Source organism: Schistocerca piceifrons, chromosome 5 (genome assembly GCF_021461385.2).
Source record: "Schistocerca piceifrons isolate TAMUIC-IGC-003096 chromosome 5, iqSchPice1.1, whole genome shotgun sequence".
NCBI lineage: Eukaryota > Metazoa > Arthropoda > Insecta > Orthoptera > Acrididae > Schistocerca > Schistocerca piceifrons.
Window position 1 is genome coordinate 159,617,141 of NC_060142.1, and position 15,821 is coordinate 159,632,961.

Sequence of the window (15,821 nt, forward strand, 5' to 3'; positions counted from 1 at the left end):
CCGTCACTTGGTCCCATCTGTGCACACCACGCACGCATCGGGGTAATGAGATAGCAATTTCATTGCCGTTGCATTAACTGGGTCCGAGTTTTGACGCGTTAAGCTGGTCCTGCCATCAATCTACAGAGTCGATATTTCGTTAAGGCCTGTTGTAATGCGGTGTAAGAGAACTTTTCCACACCTTGTGACTTAACGGCCTGGATCTCCAATATTGAGACATGACGGCTGGAAGTAGTGTATTTGGGCAAAATCTTTCGCACACAGTAGGATGTTAATTCCCGAATTTTTTCGTCATTGTGCCCATATTTGTCGAAAGAGAGCCACAGGAAGAATTTTTTGCAGAGGACTACTATTCGTCGCAGCTTTAAAGGCGGTTTATTCGCTTTAGCTAGTAATGTGTTAGTGGTGACTGACATGAACTATACGCAAGTCTTTGTATTGCATACTGTCGAGTCTTTCGAGCGAGCTGTCTGATACTGACCCGTAGCACATGTGCTCATAATCAAAATGTGCCCTTGTCAGGGACCGGTATAAAGTTATCGCTGTCCGCCGATCAGTGCCCCACCATACTACAGTTGTAGCTCTGATGAAATTGCGGGCTTTTTCACGTCTAGTAATAATATGACGGATATGATGAGCGTACCTCAGTTTATCATCGATAATCATCCCACGATAGTGTGCTGGCGGCCGCTGTGGCCGAGCGGTTCTAGGCGCTTCAGTGCGGAACCGCGATGCTGCTATGGTCGCAGGTTCGAATCCTGCCTCGGGCATGAATGTGTGTGTTGTCCTTAGGCTAGTTAGGTTTAAGTAGTTCTAAGTCTGGGGGACTGATGACCTTAGATGTTAAGTCCCGTAGTGCTTAGAGCCATTTGAACCATTTTTGATAGTGTGCTATTTTCGCAACTGGAAAATTGTGTTGTCCCAGTTACATATTTTAGGGAAGTGGAATCCTGTGGCGAGTAAAGATCATAAGAGTAGGCTTGCTGGCAGAGGTTTCGCAGCCAATTTCTGTACACTACCCGTGCACACGTACGAGAGCGATGTGTATTTTCAAATGACAGGACTGAAAAGTACTCACTTCAGAATATATGCATATGCGGTCTGCGTATATTATATTTGGATGTCACTGACAAACACATACTGAAGGTCTGCAGTATAGAGACTGAATAACTAGAGAAGCAAGACTGATCCCTGCAGGAATCCTCTGCTAGATTCTCTGTGTCCGAATGTGGTCTGTGTTGCGAAAAGATTGTCTTCCTACTACTTAGGCAGCTTACAGTATTACGAACGAGTCGTTTTGTGATCTGAAGATTCTGCAATTTGTTTCCCTACGGTTGACAAGTGAAATGCAGTTAACTCCGTCTCTTTTAAAACGTTTTAGTAGCAGTGGAACTTGTTATTTCTTCATTTGAAAAAGTAAAGTCGGCAAAAATATCTATGTACTTAGTATATAGCTACGAAAGAGAAAATACGTCATTTTGTGAGGATTTACTCACTAGTCATCTGAGTGAAAACATTATTACGACATCTTAAACGGTTCCGGAAATATTTGAGGCTCAATCAGCCTATGTAACAACTGGTTCCATCTAGTGATACAACATGCCCCATTGTAGGATAAGTTGTTACAATGTGCAGAAACGGAAATAATATCGAATGCTTGATATCTCGGGTGGCTGAACATAAGAAAAAAAAAATGAGATGAATTTATAATACTGGTGCCATTAAAAGGTGTGTCACGTCAAAACAGATCTAAAGCTACCTTGTACAAAACGTTACTGAAAAAACTATAACAACTAGACCTAGTCGGCACTACAGCCACGATGACAGAATGAAACAACACAACCAAAACGAGATGCTGAAGGTACACTTCTGTACCAAAATGGGGATCCTGTTCATGCAGAGCAGCGTTCCCCACTCGGTATCATTTTCGTCCTCGGATTTCGAGGAAGCCGTGACAGTCTGTCCCGGCAGATAGTGAGCACGCCCTCGCTCGCTTCCTTTCTGCGGAGGAAGAATACGCAACTGCTGCCGGGTAAGGACTTACACAGCAGAAGATTCCCAGCTCGCCAATCACAGTTAGCAGAGACAAGGGGAGGGGGAGCGTGTGAAACATTGGAAACTGTGGAACGACACCAAAGTCGCCTGCACGTGAAGACATCGCCCAGTCTTCATCAAGACATGTTCGCGGGATGCAGTGTAGGCCTTGTGCGTGTGGTAAGTCTCAGCATTAGCTACCGTCTTAATTTATCAGGCCCCTAATCCCTACCTAAATGACAAACAAAATTCTCATCTGGCAGTAAAACACTGTTTTCAAGATAAAAAAAATACACATAGCTTTCGACATCGCCTTCTTTTCGGTGAATGAAACTGGTCAAATGGATTTCCTGTGAGCAAATTCCGTGCTTTAACTGTGACTCTGGGAAATCTTTCAAACACCTATCTACGGCTGTTATCAACTCTACATTGGATTTAAAACTTTCTCTATACTCCGTTCATCATAAGAATAAACTTCATGTAAATATTACACTATGTATTCTTCCGCGTTCGCTGGAGCCTCATTGGATTTCGTTTCACGTAGAGCGGAAGCGAAACTGTCTCGAGTACTGTCCAGTACGATAATGAGGAGACGTTTTATGCTGTGCTTCATGCATACATCGATTCAGCGATAATTCGGGACAACAACAGCTACCGGCGCATTTAACTTGGACAGCAGTAGCTAGGCACCTGGGCTACCTAACCTGCAGCGATATGAACAGCTGCAGGAAGGCCATACAAAGGGACGAGCACAGAACAATGCAGCTTTGAATGTCGTTTAATTTTTAAACAGAAGTAAATAATGGTAAAGCTCAGGCGAGTCGCTTCGTAAGTGATCTGATGGAAAACATAACATGCTCCTGATCATAGCTAACACAGTACTGTACACTACTGGCCATTAAAATTGCTACTCCACGAAGATGACGTGCTACAGACGCGAAATTTAACCGACAGGAAGAAGATGCTGTGACATGCAAATCATTAGCTTTTCAGAGCATTCACACAAGGTTGGCGCCGGTGGCGACACCTACAAAGTGCTGACATGAGGAAAGTTTCCAACCGATTTCTCATACACAAACAGCAGTTGACCGGCGTTGCCTGGTGAAACGTTGTTGTGATGCCTCGTGTAACGAGGTCAAATGGTATCATCACGTTTCAGACTTTGATAAAGGTTGGATTGTAGCCTATGGCGATTGCGGTTTATTGTATCGCGACAGTGCTGTTCGCGTTGGTCGAGATCCAATGACTGTTAGGAGAATATGGAATCGGTGGGTTCAGGAAGGTAATAAGGAACGCCGCGCTGGATCCGAACGGCTTCGTATCACTAGCAGTCGAGATGACAGGCATCTTATCCGCATGGCTGTAACGGATCGTGCAGTCACGTCTCTATCCCTGAGTCAACAGATGGGGACGTTTGTAAGACAACCATCTGCACGAACAGTTCGACGACGTTTGCAGCAGCATGGACTATCAGCTCGGAGACCATGGCTGCGGTTACCCTTGACGCTGCATAACAGACAGGAGCGCATGCGATGGTGCACTCAACGATGAACCTGGGTGCACGAATGGCAAAACGTCTTTTTTTGGATGAATCCAGGTTCTGTTTACAGCATCATGATGGTCGCATCCGTGTTTGGCGACATCGCGGTGAACGCACATTGGAAGCGTGTATTCGTCATCGCCATACTGGCATATCACCCGGCGTGATTGTATGGAGTGCAATTGGTTACACGTCTCGGTCACCTCTTGTTCGCATTGACGGCACTTTGAACAGTGGACGTTACATTTCAGATGTGTTATGACCCATGGCTCTACCCTTCATTCGATCCCTGCGAAACCCTATATTTCAGCAGGATAATGCACGACCGCATGTTGCAGGTCCTGTACGAGCCATTCTGGATACAGAAAATGTTCGACTGTTGTCCTAGCCAGCACATTCTCCAGATCTCTCACCAAATGAAAACATCTAGTCAAAGGTGGCCGAGCAACTGGCTCGTCACAATACGCCATCACTACTCTTGATGAACTGTGGTATGGGCAGCTGTACTTGCACACGCCATCCAATATCTGTTTGACTCAATGCCCAAGCGTATCAAGGCCGTTATTACGGCCAGAGGTGGTTGTTCTGGGTACTGATTTCTCAGGTTCTATGCACGCAAATTGTGTGAAAACGTTATCAAATGTCAGTTCTAGTATAATATATTTGTCCAATGAATAACCGTTTATCATCTGCATTTTTCTTAATGTAGCAATTTTAATGGCCAGTAATGTAATTAAAATCAATAGTGATGTAAATTCCTGACTTTAACAAGGATAGTTTTTCTGCATTAGTTACGTGTGGTGTAAAACAGCACTGCTAGTATTTCACTATGTAGTTAAATATTGAAGCCACTAAAGGTTCTCGTACTACAGTCAGTAGTATGGTAATCTCTGAACTCCCTTCATATCGGACTCCCAGGAACACATTTCTGTACTGCTACATTGACAACGAGGCGATCGGCAGCAAAGTCCCAAGCCACCAAAAAATTCCACATTTCTTCCGCCTCTTTTATGGCGAGCTGTTCTGCATTTTGCCATCGTTCGGCAGTGACATGTCACAAAGCTTCGTGCATTACTTCCAGTACCTTTGGCAGGTTAAATGTCTTGTTATTTCTCGCGACGAATCCTTAACTTGGCTCTAGAATCTAGATCAATTCTGCTGAGTTCAGATTATAGTGTTAAGGTAACAACTGTAAAAATGCACCATTTGTACAATGTGCTCGATGCCATAAAAATTAATGTTTTCCGTGTTTCTACAGCGTTTATCACTCTGGTTCGTGGAGACCACATCCGTCCTACAAAACACTGGGCATATTCAAACAAACAGTATTTGATTTTTCATTTTTCTCCAAAAAATTTAACTATGTAATGTTTTCTTAACTTCAACTGTCTTTAAAAATCTTTTATAAAATATCAATGACTTAGACTGTTTATTTGCAATGAAACCAGAATTTTGCGTGCGATATGTAATTATAAAGGCTCGACTGTAGTAAATAGGTTGAAATGAATGTGGGTTACAGTGATGATGAGACTTCCGCTGAGCAGACTAGCGTAGCAAACTAGATCAATCCAGTTTTTGGATTGAAGACCACGACAACACTATTCCTTTCTGAAATACGTATCACCTTCCCTTTGTTGTTGGTGAAGGACTGGTATGGCTCACAACATAGATTGCTGTTTAGTTTAGGGTGTGAAGTGGTGGACACACAAACCATCTATAACACTACTGCTTCGCTCGTTATACTGATATGCAGTTTACCTAGTGACGACAATGTTTATCTTGTCACAAGGCTTCCACGTATACAGTACAGCGGTAGTAAATTTGCCAAATATGGCCTAAACTTACAGTAAATGTTACCCTCTGAGAGGCATTTAGAAATATGACCGAGTTTGCCTAACGGAAAATTGGAATCGAACCTTAATTTCATAAGAATAACTGTAAGGATATAACAGAAATAAATAATTTTGCGAGGAGTAACAGCAAATGATTACTCTTAAATGCAACAGTTATACGGTCGCCAGCCTAATTAGGCATAATAATGAATAAGCATTATTCATCAACAACGTGTTTTTATTACTTCAAAGGGAATTTTCATTAAATACTGTTCTATGAAGTACAATGAACACGCCCAAATGGACAAATTACACAGTGGGTAGTAGCAGTTGTCATTTTAGTAGTTAAGTAGTCACTAGATTTGTAGATGAGCCATTCTCTTGTTTACTTTAATCATTAGTTTTACCTTTAACTAATATTGCTTAAACCTGCCCTTCACCACCCACACATGACAATAGTAACACATTCACTATACAGAAGTGAATAGGACACACAGTATACAAACCTTCTATCTTTGTTTCTCAGTGATTACTTGAAGAATGATTACCTAGAAACCTACTAAGCTGACTTATTCTTTTTGTTATGATGGAAAAGAAATGTGATCCCACAAACTAGCCCTTTGATTGTAACAACAAAATTGTATACACTTTCAAATTTATGTAGCATTAAGGTACGATTCGATTACTCTTTGAATTTGAGATCATTAAGTTTGTAGTATTTTAACACTTTTTACCCAGACAATAACCTCTACAAAACAGCCAATTTCCGGTAAAATTTTACTTCAAACAATCTCTAGACAAAATGTTTATAGTACCACTTGTGAAACACGTTAAGTTTTGAAAACTTGTCCAGCACATTAAGTGTACTGGCATAAAAGATTGCCACACATCAAAAAAATGCAGCATAGAATTGTTAATACTTTTTATGCAAAAGACATTTTCGGATTTCATTACTTAACGGAGAGGATCCTACTTGGAAAAGTGCATAGGATGGACACTTTGTTCAAACACATTTTTGAACCTTAGGATTATATTTCCATAGAACCAAACATAACATTATTGGTTCACACATTAATACATTTCTGACCTTTCGTGAGTGTGACGAAATGGTTGAGCAATCGAGGTGGCGAGTATGTGGCGTTAGTAATAATAATTTTAGAGCTTTTCCCAAATCGAGAGCGCTATTTTACAGCCGCATATTAAATACGAGGCCATTCCAGTCCACTTGTAATACTATAAGCCTCACTCGGTACCTGCGCGGTTTGCTCGTTAGTTGCTTGCTGTCGACTCACTTACTGTGCTCTCTCGTTTGGCGCCCAGACGAGAGCAACATCCACCTTTTCCTAGTGCGCCAACTCGCTTCCGTTGCAGAGGGGAACTACATTGAGTTTTTCTTTATATAATGCAAAGTCCCTATGTATGAACCAGTTACAATGTAGTTACCACCAAACATATTTTAAAAAATTTCATCATTTAAGCATATTAAGACGTCAACACAAATAAACATAATTAAATGCTGCTCTCCTGCAAATAATACAAAGAACTTCACTTGCAAAGAGTAAACATGTCACAAAACCTTTACATTTCTTTCAAGTAAATCAAAGATATTACATACTAAAGAATGTATGCTTTACATTACTCATAATAAACCAATATAAATTATTTACAGTATTAAACTGTGGTGTTAGACATCCACTGAAAAAATATGGACACGAAATCAGTTGAATTCACTTTTAAAAAGATAAAAATTGGCATAATGAAACCACCAAAACTCTGCTTTATGGTTGAGTCCTTTCATTTGGTAAGCAGAGTGACTTTACTAAGGTAGCATTTGGCATATGAAACGCACTTAGCTTTAGAAGATATTATGGACTTACATAAACCTTCTTGCGGATTTGTAAGGAATATTCACAAGATAGCGGACCCACTACGCCCACCAAGACACTTCCTGTTTAAATAACAGCAATATGGGTTACTTATTTCGACCAGCAGTGGCTCTCCGATCGAAATTCAGTACCAAAAATGATGTTGTCCATAGAGAACGATTATTCAGATTTTTGAAAGCTGTGGAACACTGCAGAAAATCTCTTTGGAATTGTCGAAATATTGGTTGTTACATTAGTTTGTGGTCAATATTCAACAAATGCGGCATCATCCTATGAAACATTTCCTCCTAGGGACTCTCAGTGTAAAATGCACAGTACTCTAGCTTCTGATTGGTCTACCGTGCAAGGATAATCACGACCAGTGTTTTACTTCTGTTAATGATTCCGGGCTGAAATGCCATGCTCGATGTGTAAAAATGTTTGCTAATATGTCGCCCCTGTCTACGTTGCAGTTATGAGAGTTTCACTTCTGAGGATGTCTCCCTGCCGGCCAGTGTGGCCGTGCGGTTCTAGGCGCTTCAGTCTGGAACCGCGTGATCGCCATGGTCGCAGGTTCGAATCCTGCCTCGGGCATGGATGTGTGTGATGTCCTCACGTTAGTTAGGTTTAAGTAGTTCTAAGTTCTAGGGGACTGGTGACCTCAGATGTTAAGTCCCATAGTGCTCAGAGCCATTTGAACCATTTTTAGATGTCTCCCGCAGGTTGGGGCGAACCATCTGTAAACAGTTTTATACAATGATCACGGCCTCTCAGCTTGGAAGTTTGAACGCATGTCTCTGTTTCACTTTCTTGATGTTGAAGCCTGTGGATGCAGTTTACGGTGATGGTCTTGAACAGAGGGATGACTACGTCTCAGTACAGCTATCTCTATTCCTAACTGTCGAAAATGAAGTCCTAAAGTCGTTATTAACATTTCCGAAATGGAAATGTTTTCTTCCGAAACTAGGAATTTTCTATGAGATCGGTATTCTAGTTTATCCATTTCAATGAAACACAGCCAGCCCAAGTAATTTCAAATACCGCGTGAAGAAAACAGCTCTATAAAAGAAATTTAAATAATCACTATGTTAGTCAAGAACTAATTGCATTAATGATTAAAACATCGATTATGGTCAATGAAATCAAACTAATTCCATTATTTTCCAAGGATGATTAGCAATTTTTATACGAAACTAGCTTAGCGCCCGCTGCTTCGCTCGTGTAGAGTGTATGGCCTGCAGAGATTTTTGTTTTATTTTAATTACATCGAATTTTTATGTTGTTGACAAATCGCAATACCTTCTAAGCTTTTCCCGCTAATTAAGGCCATATGAGAATGGTTTTCTCAGAATGTACTTCTGACCAAAAATCAGTTCTGATAGCTGAAGTCCAAAGTTTTTGTTAATCATGCCGTTTGCGCTCTTGTGGAGATATTTCCATAGCAACTTTCATCCCCTAACAAATATTTCTTTATATCTGACCGAGAAGTGAAATACCAGTTTTTTTAAATTTAGGTTTAAAATTTTTTAATGTAACGAAATATTTACTTAAAAATTTCCATCCCCTGTTACACCCTTAGAGGTTGAATTTCCAGAAACCCTGAAACACATATTTTTTTATTTCTAACCGAGAAGTCAAATATCAAGTATCACAGATGTAGCCTTAAGAATTCTTTAGTAGTTCTTTGGTAATTGTTTATTTCCAATAAACTTTTGGCCCACCATTTTACGCCCTTAGTGACTGAATTTCCAAAATTGCCGAAACACGTATTATTTTTACTTCTGACTGAGAAACCAAATACCAGTCTTCGTGGTTCTATCTCTGGAATTCCTTTAACAGCGACATTCTTGAAAAAGCCTCTGATCCCCTATTTCACCTCTTAGGAGTGGAATTTAGGACAATCCCTTTAAAAATCCCTAGTGGTTTGGCCTTGGTGATGATGAGCCAGTGAATTTCTAAAAACAGTGAAACACGAAATTCTTCATCTCTGAAAGCGTATCCAAACACCAACTTCCAAAGATTTAGCTTCAGAAATGTTTTAGCAATGAAATATTTTCTTAAAACATTTAGCCCCCTGTTTCACCCTCTTAAGGGGTTGAATTTCCAAACACAGTGACAGGCGTACGTTTTATTTCTAACAGAGACGCCACATTTTCATAGTAGCTTCAAAAATGCTTGCATAAAGAAGTATTTCTACAAAAATTTTCATTCCCCGTTTCACACCCTTGGGGTTGGATTTCCAGGATCAGTGAAACACGTGTTTGTTTATTTCTAACTGAGAAACCAAATTTAAATTCTCATAGATTTAGCTTTAAAAATTCTTTCACAATAAAATATTTTCATAAAATATTTCATCCTCTATTTCACTCTAAATTCCCAAAAACACTGAAACACGTATTTTTTATTTGTAACCGAGAAATTAAATACCCGTGTTCATAGATGAAGCTTTAAAATACTTTAGCAGTTCGTTAATAATCATATTTTCAAAAAAATGCTTTCACCCAGTATTCACCGCAATAGGTTTCAATTTCTAAAAAATGCTGAAACACGTATTTCTTTATTCCTGAAAGAGAAACCAAATACCAATTTTCGTAGGCTTAACTTAAAATTTGCCTTAATAGTGACATTTTTACAAAAAGTCCTTCATGTCATATTTCACCCCCGTAGGGTTGGAATTTCGAAAAATCCGTTCTTAAACGACACCTGCAATATAAGATCCACACCTTCTCCACATTTAAAGTTTCTGTCCTTAGCCGTTATAGCTGGACGATGATGAGTCAGTCAGTGAGTCAGGGCACCGCCTTTTAGATACAGAGATTGAAGCTACATTTTTATGTGTTGTCATCCAGGAACCATGTAAATGGAAGAGTTTCACTACTGCGCATTTACTTCTGCAGCTATACTCCGCAAGCCATTTTACTGTATGCGGTGGAAGACACTTCTGATGTCAGTATCTTTTCCTCATTCCCTGTTCCATTAGCGAACGGCGCGTGAAAAGAATGATTGCTCTGTATTCACTCCAATTTATCGAATTTTCTCGTTGTGATCATTTCCCGATCACGTGTGAGAGGAGGTAGTATGTCGCCCATTCTTCCTCGAACATATTATATAAATAGTATGAAATGAAATGAAATGATCGTGTGGCATTGCTGGTCGGGGCACCCCATTTTGGGAATTCGGCCGTCTGGCGCAACTCATTTTAGTTGACAGCACTTCGGTCATTTTCGCGTCGATGATGAGCATAACACAGCACGCAGTCCCCGAGCGGATTAAATTCCACCCCGGCCATTCATGACAGTCAGCCGCACTGACCACTCAGCTATGGAAGTGGAAAGTAAATCTCTACGTGATGCACAACGAGTGTTCCGTAGCGTCTGCCTTATAGAGTTTGACGAACGCCTCCGTAATACTTCAGCACCTACTAAACGATCCCATCAAGAAAAACCCCGTCCTTTGTTGGACTTCATCAGTTTCCTTTATTAGTCCAACCCGGTAAGGATCTCAGACTGATGAGTAATACTCAAGAATCTTTCGAACAAGTATTCTGTAAGCCACATCTTTCGTGGCTGAATTACATTTCCGCGACATTCTTTGGATGAATCTCAGTCTGGCGTCTGGTTTTCCTAGAATTTGTTTCATGTGAACATTGACTTTAGGTCGCTCCAGATGGTTACTTATTTAGTATACGGAAAGTATACTAGCTTTACGCTATCACTGTCCGTCTTTTCGCTTGCCACTGAAAGGTTTCAATAATGTTCCGCGTCTCACGTAGAACCACCCGGTATTTTTTGTATATACAACGATTAGTGAAAATTTATAAAAAATTGAAACAACTGGATATTGTGCAGTCACTTTTAGAATAATTCAAATAAGAATATGAACCGTGTAACATTAAAGCATCAGACTCAGACGCGTGAAAGTATTACTCAGCCACTCTCAAGTTAACGACTAATGAATTTATTTTAAGAATGGTCGTAAGTATAAATTAAGTGTAGTACGTAGCGTTAATAGTACCTCTTGAACACTCACACAGCAAAGGTGATTAATGTACAAGCACCCTTCCGAAAGTACCACCAAAACAAAAAGTGTGCTTGAAGTCAAAATAATAACAGATTCAAGTTTCCCACAAAACTATAATCACCTTTCCTTACAAGGAACCCCTTGAGTGCGACGTTGAAAAAGGCCAATGATGTCCACGACATTCGACGCCCCACATCTTGTTTGCCGTGGAACCACAACTCTGGATGCCAACGGCCACAGGGGGAGGGACAGGAGGTATCCGATGGTGAACACAATATAAGCCTAGGGAGCGTAATCGAACTGTTTAGTAGACGAGTAACAACAGTGCTACAGTGCTAGTAGCGTTGATACAAAGCAGAAAAATGGCTTCTAACAGCCGGGTACCGCAAGCCTCTAGAGGAACGGAAGGTTCCAAATGATTGGAAAAGAGCACAGGTAGTTCCAGTTTTCAAGAAGGGTCGTCGAGCAGATGCGCAAAACTATAGGCCTATATTTCTGACATCGATATGTTGTAGAATTTTAGAACATGTTTTTGCTCGCGTATCATGTCATTTCTGGACACACAGAATCTACTCTGTAGGAATCAACATGGATTCCGTAAACAGCGATCGTGTGAGGCCCAACTCGGTATATTTTTTTTCATGAGACCCAGAAAATATTAGATACAGGCTTCCAGGTAGATGCCATTTTCCTTGACTTCCGGAAGGCGTTCGATACAGTTCCGCACTGTCGCCTGATAAACAAAGTAAGAGCCTACGGAACATCAGAGCAGCTGTGTGGCTGGATTGAAAAGATTTTAGCAAACAGAACACAGCATGTTGTTCTCAATAGAGAGACGTGTACAGACGTTAAAGTAACCTCTGGCGTGCCACAGAGGAGTGTTATGGGACCATTGCTTTTCACAATATATATAAATAACCTAGTAGATAATGTCGGAAGTTCCATGCGGCTTTTCGCGGATGATGCTGTAGTGTACAGAGAAGTGACAGCATTAGAAAATTGCAGCGAAATGCAGGAAGATCTGCAGCGGATAGGCACTTGGTGCAGGGAGCGGCGACTGACCCTTAACATAGACAAATGTAATGTATTGCGAATACATAGAAAGAAGGATCCTTTATTGTATGATTATATGATAGCGGAACAAACACTGGTAGCAGTTACTTCTGTAAAATATCTGGAAGTATGCGTACGGAACGATCTGAAGTGGAATTATCATATAAAATTAATTGTTGGTAAGGCGGGTGCCAGGTTGAGATTCATTGGGAGAGTCGTTAGAAAATGTAGTCCAACAACAAAGGAGGTGGCTTACAAAACACTCGTTCGACCTATACTTGAGTATTGCTCATCAGTGTGGGATCCGCACCAGGTCGGGTTGACAGAGGAGATAGAAAAGATCCAAAGAAGAGAGGCGCGTTTCGTCACAGGGTTATTTGGTAAGCGGGATAGCGTTACGGATATGTTTAGCAAACTCAAGTGGCAGACTGTGCAAGACAGGCGCTTGGCATCGCGGTGTAGCTTGCTGTCCAGTTTTCGAGAGGGTGCGTTTCTGGATGAGGTATCGAATATATTGCTTCCCCCTACTTATACCTCCCGAGGAGATTACGAATGTAAAATTAGAGAGATTCGAGCACGCACGGAGGCTTTTCGGCAGTCGTTCTTCCCGCGAACCATACGCGACTAGAACAAGAAAGGGAGGTAATGCAGTGGCACGTTAAGTGCCCTCCGCCACACACCGTTGGGTGGCTTGTGGAGTATAAATGTAGATGTAGATGTAGTTGTAGAAAGCAAACATTGCATGATTTCTACAACAACAGTTGCCGAAGCTGAAGTTTTATCAGAAATGAACCCAAGAAATCTTGCAGAGTGAGAAAAATGTGGCAGATTTAATATTAGCGTTTCTGCAAGATGAATCAGCGGAATGTGTGGTGTCGTATACGCTTGACTGTGCGGGCAATGTACATAAGGAGTGCAGTGATGACGATACGTGCTTAACAAGTGAAAGTGATATTGAAACAGGTGACGAGCCCTTCAGTCTATCATACCTGTCGGACAGGAAGCCACAAATCCCGTCTCTTGTGAAACGTAGTAAAGGACAATCGTTGTCCACGGAGCGGATACTAAATTAATTACGTACATGGAAGTTATCCGCAGCATAGTAGATAAATAAATTATGAACAGATTCCGAATAAGTCTGCAGCAGTATGACCGTGTAGGGCATACGAAAAACTATGAATATTCAAGGGAGGACAAGACGCACTTGTTACAAAAACTAGTGTTTGCCCGTTTCAAGGATGCTTGATACAGTTGGCAGGGTGTGCATGATAGTGATCTACATGATGCACATGAAACCTGGCGTGCGCTGTAGATTACAGTGATTTCATGGGAAGCAGTGGATGGTTGCACAACTTAAAACAATGCTACAGAATTGAAAGACGTAAGATAACGAAATTTCAAACAAGGCGTCAGCTTGACGATGCACAGCAGACTGCGGAATTGGCACCAAAATTTGTGAATGAGTTATACAAAATTATTCCATCGTTCAGTAAGGAATTTGTTTACCACTACGACCAACCGGGATATGAAGAGGTAATGCATATGAAAGGAATCCTAGAATTAAAGGTACGAAGAAAGTTATATCGAGATCAACTAGCATCATATACAATTATGCTGGCTGTTAATCTCTGTGCAAAACTGGCTAGAAAGTTACTTATTGCGCTGCGAGAAGTTTGAGGAGCTCTACCCCCTACTATTCTTTCTCGTGTGCGTAATTTTGCAAGGGCTGCAGTGAATATTTACGCCAGAGCAAGCAAGAGTGGGAAAATAGGCGTAAGAGAACTGCAACTGTGGTATGAGCATTTAGTTTGGCCAATAGGTCAAAATAATTTTCTCTTGCTTTATTCCTGGTCTGCATATAAAAATCATACTCCTTTAGAGCAAGCTATCCCTCAGACAAAGCGTGTGACATTGCAATTCATACCACAAATTCAGCCTCTTGATGTCTGCTTTTTCCGTGCCTATAACACGTATTACCGCACTATCTGCAACTACGCCGCAAAGGATAGCCAGTTTCACCATAAGCTCCACTACAAACTGTTATGCTTTCGGTTGCATGTCATTACATTCCACCAGTTCTCATCACCTTGTTACACTAATATGATTAAATATGCATTCTTTAAGAGTGGATACCTAGCTCAGCGTCCTGCACGGTTTGTAACACTCAAGGAGTTTGTCTTAGATATTGATGGTGCGAACCATTGTGTGATCACTACGGCAAGCCATTTTTCATTCGGTGTTCACGGTACTAGTTAATGGTTTGTTTTGAACATTTCTTTATTGCCGACGACGTCCATATTGTGAAGTGTATTACATCCATCCCATAGAAGGTTCATCTCTGCACGTCCTATACACTAATTTTCTGTCGCCCTCCTGTAGTGCATGGTGAATCATTAGAAGCTAATATTTTTTTATGCCATAACTGCTGACACAACGGTTTCAGAAGAGCTTTGCTAAAGAATGAACTTGCGACCTTGCACTCAAGGGGTTCCTCGTCAGAACAATCCTGATGCAATATAACACAACACAAGAATCACTAAAAGCACACAAATCTAATAATTATATCTGATGAAGTTGTTGATAGAATAGTAAATCACTCTTTTGTCTCATTCACATATCCTGGTACCGGATGCATACCGGTATAGCAGTCAAACGAAACCCTTTGTAAACGAGTGAACTTCGTGTACTAGGTATAAAGCAGCTCTATCTTGGACACTGTTGTTTATTGTTTTGATGTTGTCTTTTGAAATCAGAGTTGTGGACATGAACGTTTAATAACACTTCAGTACTATACCACTCCCGAGAATATTAATTCTATCAACATTTAAGTGTCATTTCAGTAGGTTCTAAACGACTATAAGTCGAAATAAAAGAGCAGTACCTATCTTTTCCAACACTTTTTCTTTCCCTACTGATTAATCATCTTTCTGTTTGTGTTTCAAAAACAAATTTTCATATTTACACTGAAAAAATTCTGAGTTAGTGGCAAAGAAACGATAGAACGGCATTTCCTTTCCAGAAACAACATTTATTACAAACTGTCAAAGATAGTTCTTGGGAGAGCAGTACTTTATGGACTTAGTGACCAAATTTTTCAGTTCCTATCACAGTTGCCAGCTATTGCACTACTGGCAGGTACGGTATTCCTTCCTTTCTCTCTTGTCGTCGTGATACATCATTTCTTTTGTATGATTAGTTCGTAATATTTTTTATTTTATTTATCACATATAAATTATATAGCTGTGTGCCGTGTCGCCTCTGACTTTGGACTTGGACAACACTTCGTTTGTCCTCTATGAATATGGTTCTGGGAACATAAAATTCTTTTGTATTACTAACACATAGAAGACACAGAACAAGATGGCCAGCTATCCTGTATATCCCGAGGAATCCTGTATATTAACTTAATTTGGACGAATATCCCGAGTCCCGTATTTTTTGAGATATATCCCATATTTTCAGAATTCCCGCCATTCA

At 40.6% G+C, this 15,821-nt stretch overlaps 1 protein-coding gene across 1 annotated transcript in view; it reads left to right on the top strand.

Moving 5' to 3' along the window:
- Positions 1-2,095: 2,095 nt before the first annotated feature.
- The window catches only part of LOC124798412 (venom dipeptidyl peptidase 4-like), a 254,271-nt gene continuing 240,545 nt past the window's right edge, over positions 2,096-15,821 (top strand). The window contains exon 1 of the mRNA XM_047261808.1: positions 2,096-2,214. Within this exon, the coding sequence (XP_047117764.1) occupies positions 2,179-2,214 (36 nt within the window). The 5' untranslated portion in view covers positions 2,096-2,178. The remainder of the gene's footprint in view (positions 2,215-15,821) is intronic.